Source organism: Cololabis saira, chromosome 5 (genome assembly GCF_033807715.1).
Source record: "Cololabis saira isolate AMF1-May2022 chromosome 5, fColSai1.1, whole genome shotgun sequence".
Classification (NCBI taxonomy): Eukaryota; Metazoa; Chordata; class Actinopteri; order Beloniformes; family Belonidae; genus Cololabis; species Cololabis saira.
Window position 1 is genome coordinate 23,792,568 of NC_084591.1, and position 21,517 is coordinate 23,814,084.

The window sequence follows — 21,517 nt, forward strand, 5'->3', positions numbered from 1 at the left end:
ATTTGCACATGTACTGTATATATTATTCGCTTTTTTGGATTAGTATTTCTTTTGTACATTGCTCATTTTTTTATATTGCTCTTTTTAATTACTTAGCTATTTATTGTTTTTTTTTTAGGATATACTTTTTTATACCTTTTCACAAGTGAATTTCCCCTCTGGGGGATCAATAAAGTCATTTTAAAACAGAGATTTTTATAAAACCAAGATGCAGGAAAAAATTGATGGAACGTTGTGTTTCTGTGAAAGGAATCAATTTATGGAACAATCTGAACAAAGAAAACAAAGAATCCAAATCAAACATTACATTCAAAAGAACAATTAAAACCTGTATGTTAAGGAAATATAACGAAAAATGTTGAGTTTGATTGACATACCCGTAGGCGGTGGTAATTTTATTTAATGTTATTTTAATTTTATTTTAGTTTTTATTCACTTGTTTTTTTTTTTAATTATTATTATTAATTTATGTTATTTGTGAAAGGGGCAGATCAGATAAGATTCTTCTTCTTTCTGCTCCCTTTTCATTCATAAGTTAGGAACATTTGTATTTGTGTTTGTATTAAATTGTTTTGTTTTTTGAATGAAATAAAGAATAAAATGAATGAAAATGAAAGTTTATTCTTATTTTCTTTTTTTTTAAATTATTTTATTATTATTCTATTCTATTGTAGTTACCAAATAAAACCAGCAGATGTCGCTATCTCCCAGCGCTGGCCAGCTCCACGGAGAGGAGGAGGAGGAGGAGGAGGAGGAGGAGGCCTTTCCTGATGCAAAATCATTGAAGAAGCTTTTATCTCGTATGAGGTCTTGTGATGGACTCAGTTGTGTGTTTGTGTGTGCAGCGCTCCTGTTTTCACCCAAGACTGTTGTGATTTACTGCTGCAAATAACTGAAAGATACAATGTCGGATATTTTATTTGGGGAGTGTTTCGTGTAACAACTTGAAAAGAAAAAAACAAAACTTTCCATGGATTGATTCCTAATCGCAGATGTCTGTCTGCAGCTGGATTTTCAACTAACCTTTTGTGAGGAAAGAAGTGCGGATCCAACTTCTCCATTCGCGTCTGCGGTGTTTTATGACCTAAAAACAACCTTGAGAGCCCCTGAATGAGCCACGAGGCGGCTGTCCCTGAACTGAGGATGGATTAGTGTCATCTTCACTCCCACTCGGGCTTGTAAAGGCTCCTAAAGGCTTGTAAATGCGCCACTTTCTCTGCTGCTGAATCTCTCCATGGCACACGCGCGCACACAAACATGATCCCGGATCTCTGGACTTGTTGCGGAAGTTTGTGAGTGAGTCTAGGAGGAGGAGGAGGGGGATAAACCCCAGGCAGCACGTTGTCTTTGGGAGTCGGAGGAAGTCGCCTGGTTTGTTTACCACCCTCGTCTTCGTCATTCCTCCGTGGTCGGGGAGGAAGATTCGGGGAGGAAGATGGCACCCCGACAGCCCTGGATCATCTTCATCATCACATCGTGCTGCGTGCGGCTGCTGCTGCTGCTGCTGCTGCAGGGCGCAGCGGCCCGCGGCCCCGAGGAGGAGCACCTCGATGCTGAGGTACTCATACCCGTCCCGTAAAATACGGAATTGTCCTTTATTTGAGAAAAAAATGTTACGTCCCGTATTGAACTAATACGGGACACGATTTGTACCGTATTTTCATTAACTTTTACACCATATTCTAGTTGAATTATTGAAATAAATTAACTTTTACACCATATTCTAGTTGAATTATTGAAATAAATTAACTTTTACACCATATTCTAGTTGAATTATTGAAATAAATGAACTTTTACACCATATTCTAGTTGAATTATTGAAATAAGTTAACTTTTACACCATATTCTAGTTGAATTATTGAAATAAATTAACTTTTACACCATATTCTAGTTGAATTATTGAAATAAATTAACTTTTACACCATATTCTTCACCTGTAGGCTATATACAGACATACAGACATACAGAGCATAGGAGGATATTTCAGTTGCTAGTACGGTTGTCTGTCTGTACAGTCATGCAAGTTCAATGCTATTAAAGCACTTTAAACTTTAAATCAAAGCATTTTGTTTTTTCATATAAAATAAACACATTTTTATTCAGTTTAGAAGTTTTGGGGCTTTTTTGTGGCTCCTGTGCTGCTGAAATCAGGGCATCCCTTTCTGAAAGGTGGCAACCCTAGGTACTCACATCCGCAGGCTCCAACTCTGCCCATGTGATTGTTTCTCGTTTTGTTTTGTTTTGTTTTCCAACCCAGTCTTTGCAATTCTATAGAAATGCATAACCTTGAATTTGCGTGAACACATCTTGCATCATCAACACTGCTCATGTGACACTCTCAGAGGTGGAAAAAGTACTGAAAAATTGTAATTGAGTAAAAGTATCTTTACTTTGCCTAAATCCTACTCAAAGTAAGAGTAAAAGTACTCATCTAAAAATGTACTCGAGTAAAAGTACAAAAGTACTTCATTTAAAATGTAATTTGAGTAAAAGTTACTTTCAGTTATTTAATCCGAAAAATGGATGAGTCACGAATCAAATCCAGCACAAGTTGTTTTAATCAACTTTGAGGAGTATTAAAGTTAAACATCCACACTTGTAAAAGCTCAGCTGAGCTCAATAACATGATCCTTTTACTTCCGCAGAACAGGACAAAAAGGACAGTCACAACCTGTACTGTAAAGTGCAAACATATTGTCCAACCGACAACACTAAAACCAGAATCATTCAAACACAAAATAAAGTGCCCAATGCCCGCAGGATCCTGCTATTCACAATAAACCAAAATAAAATGCCCACAAGATTTTCACCATAAATTTTGTACTCAGTAACGTGAGGGGGTTCAAATGTAGCAAAGTAAAATACTTGGGTCAAAATGTACTCGAGTAAAAGTAAAAATTACATATTTCAAAAACTACTTAGAAAATTAGAAATTACTCATAAAAAGTACTCAATTACAGTTACGTGAGTAAATGTAATTTGTTACTTTCCACCCCTGCACACTCTTCAAACTCACATGACTTTTTTTTTTTCAGTGCATAGTATGCAAAAACCACTTGACTGCATGAGTTTGTGAGACTAAAAAAATGAAAGTTTATTCGGTATTTGTCATCACTCTTGAGAACCTTGCAGAGATTCTTATTAGGACTACAACCACTGGCGTTTTCTGTGAACCGTTTATTGACCTCTTTAGTAGCTGCATGGCGACTAAACCCGAGTCTAAACCTGCATCTCATCCCAAAAATCCTAAAGATTGCAACAGAAGAGGAGTTGTTGGCGTTATTATCATTAATATTTAATCAGTGTTATGCAAATAAAAGGTATTTTACTGGTAAAAACAGAAAAATAAATCTGATTTTGACTATTATTATAAACAAAGGGAAAGATAATAATGCTTTTTTTTAACAGAGTCCCATACTGTTTTTTTCTCTTTTGTGTGATGTCCAGAGAGAAGACTCCTGTATTTCAAATAGAAAGTCCTTATGAATCAGTATTTTGCATGGGTATGTGTAGTCTTGAGCTTATCTGAATGCAGTGGTTCGATGTTATAAGTGTTACTATTGTTTCACTTCTTCATTGAATTGGTTGACATTTGTTTTGTTTTTTTTTATCCAAAAGAAATCTGGTGATTTTCTTTCTCACTATATGCATGCACAAAGATGTTTGTACATGTGTGTGTGTTTCCTGACCCCGGCCTGTGTACATACATGGAGGTGCATGATCCAGCTGTGTGAGGCAGCGTGTGGAGGTGTTTTTGAGCTCTGCAGCTGTGGCTCCTTTAAGGGCAGATCTGAACGCTTGACAGATTGTTTCCCCCTGAGGAGCCATCATCCCATTCGCTCGACTACGTGGCTCCACTTCACATGCTTGATTTCATACGTGAAACAGAAAGTGAAGCCTCCACATGTGTAGCCGGCTGTGTGTTTATCATGTAAACCGATGAGTTGCATACAGTTTCATCATTTTGAAAAAATCTGTTAGGTTTTTTTCCATTTTCATTTTCCTTTCCTCGTCTTGGCTGTCAAAGCAGGAATGAAAGAGCAGGAATGTTGTAATGGTAATTCAAGCCATCTGGTTGAACTCTCCTCTTTCTCCTTTCCTTTAACTCCTCAGATGTTCTTCAGTAATAAGGTTGGCTCTTCTCTCAAAACAACCGAACCACTCTTCTTTCACAGCATGTTTAGCTGTCCATCCATACCCATCATGCATTGCTGAGACATCAAAAACCTCTGGTCAGCCTAATCAATGCTGATTTTGCATTTTTCCCCATACAGGCTTGGCTTCGTCAGTTCGGCTACCTGTCTCAGGCGAGCAGACAGATGTCCACCATGCAGTCAGCTCAGATCCTGTCCAAAGCCATCAGTGACATGCAGCGCTTCTACGGGCTGCAGGTGACCGGGGAGATGGACGCTGCCACTGCTGCGTAAGACCCTCCTGTAAAGTACTGGTTTGTCTCTTGGAGATATGCAGCATTAAAAAAAAAAATGTCAAGGGCACTGTTAAGTGAGTTCAGGAATCTTGTGAACTGTTTTCAAATATTTGTTATCTAAAAGTTGATGCATAATAATGCATTTCTACTGTTGCTTGGGCTTGTCATTTATGCACATCGAGACTAGATTGGTAGAAGATGCTGGAGATTGCTTCAATTCATTAAGCTTTACTCAAACTTAATACAATAGTGTTTAAATTAAAACCCACATTTAGAAACTTGTATTTACTTATAAAACCGGGAAACAGACGTAACACAAAGAGTCATCCATCCAGCACCTCTGAATTCAATACGTCTGATTCATTTCTGCACAGTGGTCCTAAAGTTTCCTAGACATTGCCTTGAAAGCATGTAAGAATGCGGGTCTTGGCATCACACGGACCAGACTTTGTCCTGCGTTTTCCCAGCCAGCTCCTAGATAAGAAGCCCGGCATGGCTGGACAGATTTTGGTTGGAGAACCCACAGCAAGAACATGAGCACCATTACAATACCGGCAAAAATATTCAAACACATGTAGTATCCGTATGAACTTGTAAAAAAACAAGAAAAAACAGTCACGATTGTGGATAAATCAATGGCATAGTCTGCAGTCTTCGGTGTGCTGTGTTCCAAAATCAGTGATAAATGCAGTAAGTGCTTTGCTTTTTAAATTATGTCATATTTCCTGTTTGTTCAGTAGTGACCTTTCCAGAGCATTTGCAGAGGAGAAAAAAGTTTTGTGAACATTATTCTATTTAGTTTTTTAATTATTTTAAATAGCATGTTACAGGTAACATGTTTTATTTGACATGCACCTTTTATTCGGTGTGTTACATAGTCATGCTTAACAATTGCATGCAAGCAAGGTGTTCAGGGAACATTAGTACATTGTATTTGCACCACCAGCCATCAACAGTGGATTCTGTTAAATCTGGTGTGAAGTGTTCACAGTTACAGCATCATCTGAAGATGTGGGGATGTGTGTGTCTGCTAATATTTGTCCATCACACCTCATAACCGTTTACCTTCAGGCGAGGCATTTAGGGGAAGGGAGTAAACGCTCATCTTCTGACAATAACCTAACCAGTCAGCCTGTTTGGCCCTGCAGGGCAATGCGTCGGCCCCGCTGCGGCGTCCCGGACAGAAAACCGGAGGACCTGGTAGACAGAGCGAGGAAGAAGCGCTACGCTCTCACGGGGCAGCAGTGGGACAAGGATCACATCACTTACAGGTTTGCATCTTTGTGCCCGAGCTATCAAACTACCGCCATGCAGAAAGTTTCACACGCAAACCCTGATGAGCTGTCTCTTCTGGTTCCAGCATAATGAACCAAAACATCCCCTCCTCGCTGGGAGAGGAGCGGACATTCGATGCCATCCGCAGGGCCTTTGACGTGTGGAGGCGGGTGACGCCGCTCACCTTCCAGGAGTTACCGGTCGAAATCAACGCCAACGGCAGCCAGGCGGGGCTCAGCGACATCCTGCTGTTGTTCGCCTCTGGTTTCCATGGTGACATGTCGTTGTTTGATGGGGAGGGAGGGTCGCTGGCCCATGCTTACTATCCTGGACCGGGTATAGGTGGCGACACACACTTTGATGCCGATGAGCTGTGGACGCTGGACAACGAAAACCCAAAGGGTCAGTGGGTCACTCTTATTGGTTCTCAGGTTGCATCTCTCTTCTGATCACAAGTGCATTGATAAGTGTAGCTTCCATTGATATAACATTTCTGCATAATGAGTTATCAGAACATAATCGGTATGACATAATCCCACATATTCAGTATTTAAAGTCTTCTTGTGGGAAATGTGCATTTACACGTGCAACAGAAAGCATCCATCTTCATATGTTTCATATGTTATTTACAGAAGTAATACGATGTGAACCAGAACTCTATGACCTGAGTGCTTTCATACTTTTGCGTCTCGTAGGCGTAGACCTGTTCCTGGTTGCGGTCCATGAGCTCGGCCACGCTCTGGGTCTGGAGCACTCGGACAACCCCAGCGCCACCATGGCTCCCTTTTACCAGTGGAGTCACACACAGAACTTCACGCTGCACGAGGACGACGTCCGAGGAATTCAGTACATATATGGTGAGCAGCATATCCGTGTTCAGTCTTTTTACATTTTAGTCAATTAAAGTCAGTCCCTCTACCAGAATCTGGTCTGTCAGGAAACAGTCGGCGCATCAGTTTGTCGCTGCCCAGAAACAAATAGTCACGTTCTTGCTACTTTTTTTCTTTTGATTACATGAAGCTTAGTATCTCTGCTTCAGTTAACTTTTAATATCTATTCAACCCCTACCAGGAAGTTATTGTCAATTTTTCAAACAGGGATTTTGAGCATCTTTGCACCAAAGTCCTGCAGGGACACACAAACCCCTCCACTATGACCTGAAAGAGACAAAACAAGACACCCAAACAGTGAAGGCCACACGTTCATGTCTTTGATTCACACTCCTGCAGCTTTGGCTGTAAAACCACTGTGAGGTCAGAGGGCAGAGAGCCAGCTGTAATTTCAGACTATATTGCACCCCATTAAGCATTTATCAGAGGAAGAAAAGGAGGCTTGAAAAGAAGCGTTGTAGACATCAGCATCTGCAGCAGACTCCCAACAGTGGACCTCAGTCCGTGCACATGCCGATATCATGTTCTCATCGTTCTCCGAGTGAATGGGAGGCATTATTATTGGGTAGATGGGATATTTTCAGCATTCAGCATTCATTGCAGACCTGATTACTTTTTTTCTTTTGCTTTACAACGAAACAAAGATTTTCCAGAAGCCTCATACTTTTCTTTCTTCTTCACGCTCTTTGTGTGCCTATTGTTTTGTCCTGCTCGCCGCTGCCTGTCATATAACGAATCAAAAATGCACTTTGGGAATTTGTCTATGGTTATAGTTTCTTTCAGCTAAACCAAAATCTTTCCACACCCACACAGTCCTGGCTCCCCTGATGCCTCTACGTTTGGACCTGCTCCAGATTACACTCACGTTTTGGCAAAGTCGATGTGAAAGAACCTTTTAGTCTCTCCGCTGTAAATACTGTGAGGTAAATGTTTTGCCTGAAATGATATGGTAGTTTCCTTTTATTAAACACATCTAAAGGACTGTGTTGGAGGGAATCCCTGATTGGATAGTCTGAAGGATCTGATTACTTTAAACACAGACTGACGCAGCTAACTTTGTTGGTAGGACTAAACATTTGGCTTGAGTTATAGATGTTTTTATACACGACTTAAACACAAGTAGCCCAGGCGTTCCAGCTTTCCACCCCCAGCCCCGTTCTCCTTCATCACCTACTAATCTACGCCCTTGCATTCGCTATAAAAAATGACTTCTGTATTCAGAACAATGCTTGATTATCAATTTTGGGATTTTTCTTCTTTTCCCAGGGTCAGACCTTTACGTACAGTAAGTTGACTGTAGCCTTAAGAGACTTCTCATTGTGAAATCATTTGCGTTAATTGGAAACACTGTAGACGTATTTTAAGGCACACCATCAAAGGCATTAACCTCATTGCATGACATCATGGGAAAATCAACAGAAATCAGCCAAGACAGCAAGGAATGAATGGTGGACCCTCACATCTGGTTCAACAATTTCCAGAAGCCTTAAGGTCCCGTGTTCATCTGTTTAAATAATGATATGCAAGCTTAAACAGCGTGGGAGCACGCTGCCTCTATACTGGTCGGGGAGGAGATGGATGAATGCTGCGAAATGAGAAAATGAACGTGACAACGGCAATGAAAGAAAATGTAAAGGAGGCTGAGTGAAACGGGGATGAGAGCTTCATTAATCCCAGAACAGACGTGAACTGTAAGGCCGTGCAGCAAGAGAGCGCTCCTGGTCCAGAACGTCCTTCAGAACCTCAGATTACAGTTTGTAGCTTCACGTGGGTGCAAGGAATCTAATTTTTGTGGTGAGATGAGGCTAAAACTGAACTGTTTGGTCATAGTGATTGTTGCGTTTGGAAGAAGAAAGGGGGCGTTTGCAGGCCGCGGAGCAGCATCCAAACCACCAAGTCTGGGAATTGACACCATCGTGTTGCGGCACTGCTTTTATTAGGGTGGGACTGGTCCACGTCACAAGGTAGAAGCCATCATGACTGAAGCAATATCTCAAGCAAAGAAGTGAAGAGTTTGGTTGCAGATGGGTCTTTCAAATGAACGATGACCCTTAGCAAACCTCCAAATTAGTTGCAAAGTGTGAAGGCATTGGAGTGGTCGCCACAAAGCTCTGACCTCAGTCCACGTGCAAGCTTGAAGCCCATTAAAAACTCAACCAGTTCTGTCTGGAAAATTGGGATAAAATTCCATGTTTTAGCCAAATTAAACAGTTTAAAGGTTAATCTACTAAAACCTGACTTTGAAGGCAGAATAAAACATAATATCTGAAAAGAAAAATATTACGTTGGATATTTTACAAACTCAGAAAGTGATTTGTTTATATCAAAGCCGTCCTAAGAGAATTTTTAATATAAATGATGAATCAAATGAGATTTCCCATGATGATAAATCTACAGGAAATCGCCACCTCACAGTTTTAACCTCACCTCTGGACAATATTTCACTGCTATCCGAGTCCACTCACTGTTATCTAAGCATTAAAAACTCACCATGAACAACTTCACAGCTGCCAAAACAACCCCCAAAAAGAGTAAGCTGGTCATTGGTGACTTGTTGTGAAGGATTTAACAGCTGAAGAGGCAGCTACAGTGGGGCAAAAAAGTATTTAGTCAGACACCAGTTGTGCAAGTTTTCCCACTTCTGCATCATCCAAATGCTCTCTAGCAAACTTCAGACGGGCCTGGACTTATACTGGCTTAAGCAGGGGGACACGTCTGGATTTGAATCCCTGGCGGCGTAGTGTGTTACTGATGGTACTTTGTTACTTTGGTCCCAGCTCTCTGCAGGTCATTCACTAGGTTCCCCATGTGGTTCTGGGATCTTTACTCACAGTTCTTGTGATAATTTTTACCCCACGGGGTGAGATCTTGCGTGGAGCCCCAGATGGAGGGAGATTATCAGTGGTCTTGTGTGTCTTCCATTTTCTAATAATTGCTCCCACAGTAGATTTCTTCACACCAAGCTGCTTACCTATTGCAGATTCAGTCTTCCCAGCCTGGTGCAGGTCTACAAATTTGTTTCTCACGTCCTTTGACAGCTCTTTGGTCTTGGCCATAGTGGAGTTTGGAGTGTGACTGTTTGAGGTTGTGGACAGGTGTCTTTTATACTGATAACCAGGTAAAACAGGTGCCATTAATACAGGTAACGAGTGGAGGACAGAGGAGCCTCCTAAAGAAGTTACAGGTCTGTGAAAGACAGAAATCTTGCTTGTTTGTAGGTGACCAAATACTTATTTTACACAGGAATGTACCAATTCATTCAGTAAAAATGGGATTTCCTGGATTCTTTCCCCCCATTCTGTCTCTCATAGTTGACGTGTACCTATGATGAAAATTACAGGCCTCTTTCATCTTTTTAAGTGGGAGAACTTGGTGGCTGATTAAATACTTCTTTACCCTACTGTATATGTCTCAAAAGCTGATGGAGACCAAACGGAGTTAAAATGAGAGTCAGAATCAGGAGCCCACCTATGCTTGCTTGCAGACCTACACACAGACAGCAGTTGCTGCAGACGCCTGCTTTTGTCTTATTATATCTATGCAGAGTTTGCGCATTGTGTCGGCCATTGGCATCTACAGAGAAAGAAATTCAGCAGCTGCGGTGCTCACTGTGAATCAGGTCTGCACGATCACAACGAAGTGGCGAATAAACACAGACTCTGCGCAGAGCTGCATGTGGACCGTCTGATTTCTGTCAGAGGAACTCTAGTGGACTTGGATACTGGCCGATTTGCAAATCAAACCAAACTTAAATTTCTGTGTGATAAATTCCTATTATTTTCTGTTGGGTAAGTCAGTGCATCAAGATTAACGTGAAGCGGTCAGCATTTTGTTTACAGCTTGTCATATGTATCTCACAATACAATCCAAACATGTGAAAAAGACATATCAGCAAATTTAACACAAGAATATAAATTGCTGCCGCTTGGACCTCATTCTATATTTCTTTGTGACATCTTTTTTCCCAGAGGGGTCGTTTTCTGGCCCACAATTAAGTTTACACAAAGAGTCAACTGTGTGCATATTTAAGTAAATGAAACCACGCGTTTTATGATAATTTATTATGTGTGCTTTGGTTCAAAGGCACTGAAGAATTAAAGGAAGATATAAAAACAGAAACAGCGACACGAGTACAGTTATCGTCCTGAACGAATGTTAAAATGCTGCAGAGGCTGAAATTCTCCGCTGGCTGAAGGTTGAGTTATTGGCCCACGGTGGCCTTGATATGAGCCGAGGAATATTTCTGCCTCACTGTAACACGACCCATTAGCTGTCTTCACATATTACGTAACTGGGTGTATCTGTGTGTTTTCTTTTCTTAGCAACCGGCAGCACTGACTTTTTCCAGGGACTAGCAGCACGGTGACAGTCAAGTGAGCCTTCAGTTGCTGCTTAGAAGTTGGATTCTGTTTGATAGAGAGGCTCTTTTGAGGGAAGGGAAATGGAGAATAAAGGAAAATAAAGGTATAAGGTTGCAGAGAGCCATGCAAGTGGAGGATTAGCATGCCAAGGCCAGTGCCTTCGGCTGCTGCTCATGACACATTTAACCAGAGCCTTCTGTAAGTGGTGAGCTCATATAAGAGCGGACCTGTTTTGGCTGGTTGGGCCTCACGAGTAAAAGCCTGTTCATCAGTCGCTGGATGATGAGCCCCGCCTGCAGGCCTGGCTGCGCTCCAGTAAGAGATGTAGTTTCTTGATTTTTTATCTTTTTTACTGTCCACTTTTTATCAGGAGGTATTTTGGGGATGCTCAGCTGGGAGGAGGCCACGAAAGAAGACCCAGTGCATGCTGGAGAGGTTATGTCTCTGAGCGCTTGGGAATGCTTCTGTGTGCAGCTGGAAGCGCTGGAGGAGGTGGTAAGGGACGGGGAGGTCCAGCCTCTCCGCTTAGTCTGCCTCCCCCCATGACCCAGACTCCAATAAGAGGAAATTAAAGGATGGATGGAAGGTTGTAGACACGGCCTGCAGGGATTCATTTATTCATACAAATGAAAATGTGTTTTTTTTTCTTCCCATTTTGTCCTTTTTAACGGTGAAATGAGTGTTTACCGTCCCCGTTCTCATGGTCGTTGTTTCTGTCTCAGGTTCTCCTCTCATCACTGAGGCACCGACCACTTCTCCCCCCTCGCCTGATGATGAACCTAGCCACCACCCCCCGACGTCCACCCCCGCCCTCCAAGACACGCCCGCCACTTCCTCCCCCCCTACTGACTCCTTGCCCGAGTCGCCCGACCCGACTGAGGGCAGCCTGGACCCCCCACCCCAACCCGATCCCAGCCCCACCTCGCCCCCCAGACTCCCCACCTCCAACCCCACCCAGTCCCGGCCGGAGCCGGAGCCCGTCACCCCTCCCGTCAGAAAAGGCATCCCGCCTCCTCCCAGGCCCCCCAAGCTTCCCGACAATCAGGCCCCCGACATCTGTGACGGGGACTTCGACACGGTGACCCTGCTGAGGGGGGAGATGTTTGTTTTCAAGGTGAGGAGTGAAGCACCGATGAGGGACACCTCACATGGCGCAAAAGTGACTAAGGAATAATTCTCATAACACACACATGAAATTATTTTACTTGGTTTTGTAGGGTCGCTGGTTCTGGAGGGTGCGAAGGAATCGGGTTCTGGATAACTACCCCATGCCGATATCCGTCTTCTGGATCGGCCTCCCCAGTGACATCGACGCAGCCTACGAACGCCACGATGGCAAATTTGTCTTCTTTAAAGGTATGTCACACCTCCATCCATCCATCCATCCATTTTCTATACCCGCTTTATCCTTTGCAGGGTCACGGGGGTCTGCTGGAGTCTATCCCAGCTCATTCACCAGTGGTGGACAGTAACGGAGTAAATTTACTTGAGTACTGTACTTAAGTACATATCCAGAGGATTTGTACTTTACTTGAGTATTAGATTTCTTTGGTACTTATTACTCTTACTTGAATACATTTCCAAGACAAATAGTTTTACTTTTTACTTTTACCTGCGTTAGGAGAAGAATATTGGGATATTGGGAGACAGGCAAGACAGACATTGGGAGACAGTTTGTTATGCTCTATATTGCTATATTGTACTGGTACATGTCCTTCCTGTAAAGTTAAGTGACTTCAACATTGAGTTATTGAAAGCAGAGATGTAGTTTTTTGTAAAGCAGTGGTCTTTGAGGGGGATCCAGACTTAGTTGGATGGTGCAGGTTCATTTGGTTTCAGTTCATGATTGTTAATAAACTCTGCATCATCTGCTGTCCTCTTATGATCCCATTCATTTGATTTGTTTTTGGTGTTTCTGCAGGTTTTATATAACATTGTGGTTCTAAAAGCAGCACATCAGTGCAGCTGGTTTCAAAGAGTTAATTCTCAGAAACAAGAGTTAAAAGATCCTTAAATTAATTTAGAAAAAATATACTAATTTACTGATGTGGAAAATAAGAAATTTACTCTTACTTTAAGTAAATTTAAAAGCATTTACTTTTGAATACTTAAGTACCTTTAAAAGCAAGTACTTTTCTACTCTTACTCGAGTAATATTTTGACTGAGCTACTTTTACTTGTAACGGAGTAAATTTTGACCAGTAGTATTTGTACTCTTACTCAAGTACTGGGGTCGAGTACTCTGTCCACCTCTGGGGTTCACCTGGTCAGGTCACCAGTCCATCGCAGGGCCACATACAGACAGACAACCAGACATACTTACACCTACGGGCAATTTTGAAACATCAATTAACCTACTACGCATGTTTTTGGACTGTGGGAGGAGGCCGGAGTAACCGGAGGGAACCCACACAAGCACGGGGAAAACATGCAAACTCCACACAGAAAGGCCCTGCTGGGCCTGGGAGTCGAACCGGGAACCTTCTTGCTGTGAGACAACAGTGCTAACCACTAAGCCACCGTGCCATGTCACACCTGTTAATAATAAAGTACATTATTCCCTACAACACAGCACCCTCCTGCGTGATCTATACTCAACAAGATGCGGAGACACAAGGCTGTGCTTGGATTCTGAGTTGGTCACATATGAAGGAAACATTTGTCATCACCACACAAGTAGATTCACAAGAATATGGTAACAATTCAGCAGAACGAAAGTTCTTCATATCTAATACACATTAACAGGATTATGAAAAAGAAAGTTAGCCCCTCTGGCCAAGTCAAACATCTTGACAGTCTGGCTGCAGAGTAAAAAAGAGTTTTGCATTGGTGTGTCTTTGCACCATTCGAGTTTTGTGTACAAGTGTGTGTTTGTGGGTTTGGCTGTTGTTTTGAACATGGTCTGCACCCCGCAGCAGTTGTTGTTGGCCCGGTGCACTCCGGCAGGCCTCATGAGAGGCCGAGATCATTACATCATTCTTCTCTGCACCAGACTCCTCCAGACATGAACAGCTGTGATCCTCTACTCTTACACTAAACCTGTTTGGTGGGATTTATCTGGAATTTCCAGGATTTCTGGAGCTTTGATTCCACATTTACATTCATCAAGCCACTGAAGGGTTGTGTGTCGTGCTCATTTCTGCTCTGGTGTTTCTGGTCACATTCTTGCACAGTGTATTCATACACTGTTCAGACCTCCGTTAACCTTTCACCTTAAAATGTTGATGCTAATCATATTTGATAGCTTGAATTTTTGTAGATAACTTTGTCTTTTGGTCACAAATCTTTCACAGTACATATGTCAGTAAAAGCTTATCTTTTACAGTTCAGTCCACCATGCTGCTGTGGTGCAGTACTCTGGCAATAAAAGTGAAAAAAGGGCTTAATAATTCTCCAGATGTGAGGATTAGAGAGAAATTAGATTTAACAAAAGGAAATCATAGACAAATGTGTTAAACATATGATTTTCCTTGCTTGGTAAATCTTTTTTCCCCTCTGGAGTAGGTAAAACCAATCAGAAAATGCTTTGTGTCCGTGCCATCACGTCTCCTCATTGGACACACTTTCTTTGTGTGCTTTTTTTTCCTCTCCTCAGTCATTTTGTCACATAAGTTCCTTCTCTTCCCTCAAGTAGGTGGTGTTCTGTGCTCTATTGACTCCTCAGTTGTCCCTCTGTGCCTACAGACGATAGATACTGGGTGTTCAGGGAGGCAGATGTGCTACCTGGGTATCCGCAGCCCTTGTACGAGTATGGACGAGGTATTTCTACACACAAGATCGACACAGCTATCTGGTGGGAGCCCAACGGATACACATACTTCTTCACCGGAGACAGGTATAATACAGACACATACAGGGTGGCATGAGGAGCAATACTATTAATAAAGTATCCTGGTTCATGCATTTTTTCTGCACTGTGAATATATATAAATGAATCCTCTTGTGTGTATGCAGGTACTGGCGTTACAGTGAGGAAACCCGGACTACAGACCGGGACTTCCCCAAACATATAAGCAGATGGGGGAAAATCCCGGATGCCCCTAAAGGAGCTTTCCTCAGTGAGGACGGCGGTAGGTAGTCGCCTTAACAACCACAAATCATAAAAAGCTGTGAGGCTGTAGAAAATGTGGAAAAACACACTCACTGTTAATAAAGCGTTATAAGACTGCATCAGATAAAACATTTTTAAAACTTGGTATGGCCTAAAAAAATAAAGCAACAATGTTTAAAGACGGATTTGAAGGGATTTTTCAGATTTCGCCTTCAGCACTGTGTAAAATCATTAAATGATGGAGGGATTTCGGTGTGAAAGAACCCCTGTCATCTGATCCATCATACATCACTTCATCAAGGACTGTTTTTCATCGATAGCTGATATAAACACATGGTTTCAAAACCTTTGTCAAGTGCTACGATGTGGCGCTACATTTACAGCTGCCACTTAAGGAATTAGTTTGAAGAAAAGAAGCTGTACGTTAACCTTGCCCGGAGTTGGCGTTAACATTGTTGGGTTCAGAGGCATTTTGGGATGGAGCATCACACAGTAGAAACGTGGTCAGATGGATCAGAATACTAAATCCTTTTAGGGAGAGATGAAGGCTGTGTGCTCTATACTACAGGTAAAAAGGAGCATCCTGACATTAATCTCTAAAATGTCCAAAAGCTTTCAGCAACATTCAGCTGAGGCATGACTGGGGAAGAAGAGGTTATGAACCGCACTGGCCGGTCCGTAGTTCGGACCTTTCTCCTTTAGAGAATGTGTGGAGAGTTTTGAAAAATGGAAAAAAAAGAGTATACCCTTGTACCATGGCCACATGATTACATCAGCTATTGATGAATGACAGGTCTTGTGCTTCAGTAGGAAAAATCTAACAAAATAAAAAAAACGCTTAATTACTTGGCATTTCCAACTGCACAATTCCTTTTAACTTTTGCAAGAAGGAATGGCAACATCACAAAGTGGTTAAAGCTTTATTACTCCAATTTACTTTGGAACATGTTGCAGACCTGCATGGACATATACACTAACCTTGTATAGCTATACAGCACATCAACAAATTCATTTAATGAGAAAAAAGTTAATATTTTGGGTTTATGCTATCAGCAAAGAAATAAATCAAAGTAAGATGCATTTTCGACATCATCAAAACCTTTCCTGATTTGTGATCGTCTATCTGGTAGCATTGGAAAAAATACACTGGAGACTGGTTAGACTGAAGGAAACAGAGCAAAGAGAAGGGTGAGGGGATGACAGGGAGAGAATAGAGCGGAATGAGGCCTCTGGTTTGAGGGCTGGCTCGTCCTTCCTTTGGAAATTAGATTTGTAGCCGCGCTGCTCCAGATGCACTCAGTAACGGTCGGATCTCATCTCCACAACCCTGATGTCTCTGCTGGCAGGCTGGTTCCCCCTGCAGAGCCACATGCACAAACAGAAATTTACCTCAAGTAGTATATGTTCTGTTCTTTTTGCATCATATTGCTAGTTAGTGGATGAAGGTCATATATTTACGGGAAAATTAAGTTCTCTGCAAAACGTAGGAATGCTGCTCATGGTGGGGAGTGTCGGAGAGCTTAACTGCTCCCTACGGAGACATTCCTGTGTCTGCTCTTTCTTTAGATACTAAGTGAATGTAGGTTGTTTTTATGCTGTCAAGAAAAAGTATCAACAAAAATGTTTATGTATTATAAGGAACAATTATCTGCCAATAGCTGATATGAAGCTAAATTAGCTTAGCATAAACATGGCAGGCAACAGATACCAAATATCTTTGACTTTTAAAGCTCAGTCACAAACACAAATATAACATTTAAATATCCATAAATACGTGTAGCTATAAAGCTGCTAATGAGTGTATTTTTGTAGCCCTGTACATAGTCACGCTAGCTGTTTCCTCCTGTTTGAAGTTTTAGTTCTGAAGTAAGCCTATGGGGATAGTTTCATATTTGATTACCGTATAAATATTCCCATAAAAAGACACGTAACCTAGCAAATGAATGAAGATATTTTGTAAAATCTGTTAGTTGCTATCAGCTGTGGTAAGCTACGGCTTTGAAGCTTAGGTGCTTTTTGCATCAAAGGACTGAAATACCTGGATATTACTGAAATTAATTGTATTTAATGTGTTTTGAATAAATACCAATAACCATTTAGCAAAGGTTTAGTGTTAAATGAGAAGAATGAACTGGGCTTTTTGGAGGAGGAGCCTTAAAGGCAAGGCAAGTTTATTTCTGTAGCACAATTCAACAACAAGGTGATTCAAAGTGCTTTGCAGAGACAATTAGTAGAAATAAATAGTAAAAACTTAAAAGCATGATTTACAATTTAAACAAAAAAGAGAAATAAGAACATTAGATAAAATCAGTAGTTAAAATATGATGACGTTTTGGGACTGCAGATTAAGAGTTTTTATTCAAAGGCAGCTGAGAACAGATCTGTCTTAAACCTGGACTTAAATACACTGAGTGATTCAGCTGATCTGAGGCTTTCTGGGAGTTTGTTCCAGACATGTGGAGCATAAAAGCTGAACACAGATTCTCCATGTCTGGTTTTGACTCTGGGAACAGATAAAAAACTGGATCCAGATGATCAGAGCGGTCTGGGAGCTTCATACTGGGTCAGGAGGTCGCTGATGTATTTTGGTCCTAGAGCATTCAGAGCTTTATAGACCAGCAGAAGTGGCAGAAGACGGGATGTTTTCAGATAGGTGTTGACAAGAGGAGCCTCAGCAGTTTTCAGCATGTTCTAACAAAAATGAAATATTATCTAAAACTAATGAACATACTTTTTCATAACAAAACCCCCCTAAATAAATAAATAAATTGATTAATGTGCATAATATGGAATCTTTAATGCTGTAAATATTTCACATGTACTAAAGTGGTTGTCTAAAATTGCATGCATTTTCCTTTCTTGCAGCTTTCACCTATTTCTACAAAGGCTCTAATTATTGGAGGTTTGACAACACCAAAACAGAAGCAGACAAAGGCTATCCTCGGTCCATCCTGAAGGATTTCATGGGCTGTGTTGGGGTCCCAGACCCGGAGCCAGACATCGACCAGGAAGTAGAGGAGAAACCACACAACCCTTCAGACCGGGGCAAGGATGAGGGCAAACAGCCGGACAGGGGCCAGGACAAAGACAAAACATCGGTGGAAGATGACAGCAATAAGCCCGACAGCACAGAAGAGGAGGACGACAAGAATTTGGTCATTAAGGTGGCCGATAATGAATCAAAGGTCATGACTCTGATCATAGTGACCATTCCTCTGGTGCTCATCCTCTGCATTCTCGTCCTAATTTACGTAATCCTCAGGACTCTGCAGAACAAAGAGACACCGAGGGCTTTAGTGCACTGCAAGCGCTCGATGCAGGAGTGGGTGTGATGCACAGAAAGGGAAGCATTTGTCTAGTGCTGTCTTTTCCAACAAATATTAGCTTAAGGCGTGAGGGAGGGGAAGATTTAGTAACATTTCAAAAAAAAGCTGATGGTGAGTTATCTCAACGTTTTGTGCCCAGTTTTTCATTGTGAGAATTTTTATTGCACCAGTAAAACGCTAAAAAGTAGTGAAGTCAGCACCTGTGGAGCCACAGTTTCCCTCATTCTGGCCTTGAATGTAGCTTTGGCAGAAGGTTTTTCTCTGTGCCTTTCCAAACAACTGAAAAAGTGCCTAAACGTTTCTTTTATACTACAAAACCTGCTTAAATACGCCACGACGTAAATAAAATGCCACTCTTGAGTTTGCACACTTAAAATGTCTTTTTTCTATCAATTTTAGTTTGCCGGTGGAGGGATTCGAGTGATTTGAGTGATAAATGCAGACAGAGTCGAAAGAGCACATACATTAGAGTGAAGAAGCACCCAGACTGTACGTACAGTAGTGTTTCCGCTATTGAAACAAAGCCATGCAGTAAAATGTCTTCCATATGTTTGACTAAAACGCTTCAACCTGTTTCTGTGCAGAGCAGTTAATTTGCACTTTGAAATCTATATTTTTTAATCGTTGTTCCCTATAGCGATGAGCGTGTTTGTGCAAAGCAGAGCTCTTTCACTGACGCTCCAACTCACACAGGAATGTTGGACAGCTGCATGTCCGTGACGGCCCACTGAGTCCTCCGCGCTCCCCCTTTCCCTCTCACACACATGCACCAGTGTCACATGGTCTAAAAAAAAACAACAACAAAAAGCTTAATCACTACTCCATCGTGCATGCATGTGCACACATGCAGATGCAGACCACTTACAAAGGCACATGGACTTTTTGTGCACAGACATGCAGGCTCCAGCCTCCCCTCCTCCCACCGCAGTCATGCTAACTCCTCAGACTGCAGCACTAAAAACACAATCCCAGTGGGGACATATTGATATAATACTAGTGCCAGTGTTGGGATTGATTCACTTTTTTAATGAAAGGAACCAAAAAAGAAAGTGTAGCATTGTGCTCCGTAAATGTCTACAAGGTTTTCCTTGAAGGTGAAAAGTAAAAATGTAGCAAACACTACTCTTCTTTCCGCTCCTCCTCTCTTTTTGATGCTAAAGTAAATAGAGTTGAAGCTAATTGTAAGTACAGGGGAGAAGCCAGTAGGCTGCAGAGGAATGGGTCATGGTCTGGTTTCCATTAAATCCACATGTTGCTGATTTAATAGTGTCAGGCATGAGCGGAGGAGGAGAGGGGAGGGGGTTTGGGGTAAAAAAAAAAAAACAACAAAAAAAAATAGACCACAAGCACAATTATAGGAATGGTTGTGAGTAAGAAGGAAAAGGGGAAATAAGAGAGATTTAGATGAGACGGAGGTGCAGCAGGGGGGGAGATATTGTCTTCATTTTCCAGTCTTCTCTGGGAAAGGAGGAGCAAGGGAAGGAAGGACGGAAGGGGAAAGGAAAGGGAGGATGGAAGGATTTTGAGAGGAAGGGCAATGCTGGCGTTGTGCCTCCTGACCTAGATTGGTTCACTGAGTTTTTCAGCTCCACTTCTTTTTGAGTTTCTCTCAGTTTCTGTGCCCCTTGTCCCGAGCTGGAAACGACCTCCTCTGCTGCTCCCTTCTCTGCTTTTCCACACCCCCCTTTTGCTCCCACTCTCCATCTTTTTGTATTTTTATTTCATTGCTCTTCCCTAGTGTACTTAACTGTTCCCAAATGTATTAACGTTCCCCGCCACTCTTGTGCAAAGTCTGCGCAAGCATTTTGAAATGTGTTGAATGCACAGAAACATCAGCAGGATGTGATTCAGTCTGGTTATATTTTGTGTTTCTCTGGGCATTCCAGTGTCTTGTCTGTATTTGTCTTCCTGTAAAACCTTCATTAACATGGTACTATTTTTTTAACCTTTGTTTCATGGTTGGGTTTGTTTTTTTTGCCATTAAAAAAAAAAAACTATAAATAGCATTAGGGAAACTTTTTTATGTCTACTTCTTTTTTTCTAGTCTACTTATCATTTGTAGTTTTGTACGTCTTGTTTCTGTTCAGGTTTTTCTTAAAGAGCAGCAGTAGATGATTATAACAGTGTTGATGCATGCAGGGCATGTTCTGTGAAGCCTGTGCACTCTAGCATAGAGTACATGAAAGATTTCACAATAAAACTCACAGCTGAAACTGAGACCCGTGTCTTCTTTGCAGCAGTATCTAATGAGCCCTCTTCCACATGACAGCGCCAAGTTCAATGAGTTCCTTTTATGTGACCACAGGAGGGCATTGTTGATTCAAACACGACACAGAATGAAAGATAATTATTTAAAGCAGAATGAGTGAGTTCTGCAAAAGGCAGAAACATCTGTTTTGGTATCACACACTGCTGTGAGATTCACTGGCATGTGGACAGAAACAATTGTCATAATTTGCCTTTCTACACCCCCACAGTGAATTTGAAATGAAGCAGTCAGGGTGTAATGAAAGTGTAGACGTTTGGTTCTTTCATTATCATCCCTTTACAGGTAATTGGACAAACTAAAGTGCTTGGTAATATATAACTCAATGGAAACCACACAGTGTTGCTTCTGGGGTGGGGGTTTGTTTGCTGCACCTGTAAATCAAACAAACAAACAAAATTCTGGCATAGAAGATTATTATATTTCTTTACCCTGAAAAGCTCTGTTTTCTCTCTCTCTGCAATCTTGACCATAAATAACCTTTATTTTTTAAATTTCAGTGTTCAACTGAGGCTCTGCAGAAAACTGAACTTTGTACTCATTAGAATTATTGGTGGTTCTTGTACATTTAGTCACGTCATCAATAAAAACCACTGACCCAGTCAGTTCCCCTTGTAGCCCCACTTGACCTTGCCCTCGCAGTCGTAACAATATTTGACAAATTATGTGTTGCGAGTCCATCTTTTCCTTCTCTTATCTATTCTTTGCAAACGTTTTAGCTTTGATTAATCAGAAATGGGAGGTCTAATCTTGCCATTATCTTATTTATTCTTACTGCTGGTTTATGTCTCAAGACAAACTCGTGCGTTCACTATTACTCATCAAAGTGATGCTCCTGTATCCATGAGTGCAAGAAAAACCCACGCTCTATCAACACTGCAGAAATGATCCTATAGTATTGACATTATTATTATTAGTA

The 21,517-nt window shown here is 41.6% G+C and overlaps 1 protein-coding gene across 1 annotated transcript; it reads left to right on the forward strand.

Annotated features, from left to right (window-relative positions):
• Positions 1-786: 786 nt before the first annotated feature.
• On the forward strand, positions 787-20,549 carry LOC133443942 (matrix metalloproteinase-14-like). The gene is made up of 10 exons (XM_061721306.1): positions 787-1,558; positions 4,275-4,423; positions 5,578-5,700; positions 5,790-6,106; positions 6,400-6,561; positions 11,678-12,069; positions 12,173-12,311; positions 14,640-14,790; positions 14,910-15,025; positions 17,872-20,549. Exons 1-10 carry the CDS (start codon positions 1,436-1,438, stop codon positions 18,336-18,338), a joined length of 2,139 nt encoding a protein of 712 aa, XP_061577290.1. The 5' UTR covers positions 787-1,435; the 3' UTR covers positions 18,339-20,549.
• Positions 20,550-21,517: the final 968 nt, after the last annotated feature.

What these genes read in the sequence shown, in the direction of transcription:
- LOC133443942 (XM_061721306.1), top strand. Translation starts at nt 1,436, where the DNA reads ATGGCACCCCGACAGCCCTGGATCATCTTCATCATCACATCGTGCTGC. An exon ending in AGGAATTCAGTACATATATG is followed by an intron (nt 6,562 to 11,677) that starts GTGAGCAGCATA and finishes TTTCTGTCTCAG; the next exon opens with GTTCTCCTCTCATCACTGAG. An exon ending in CAAATTTGTCTTCTTTAAAG is followed by an intron (nt 12,312 to 14,639) that starts GTATGTCACACC and finishes CTGTGCCTACAG; the next exon opens with ACGATAGATACTGGGTGTTC.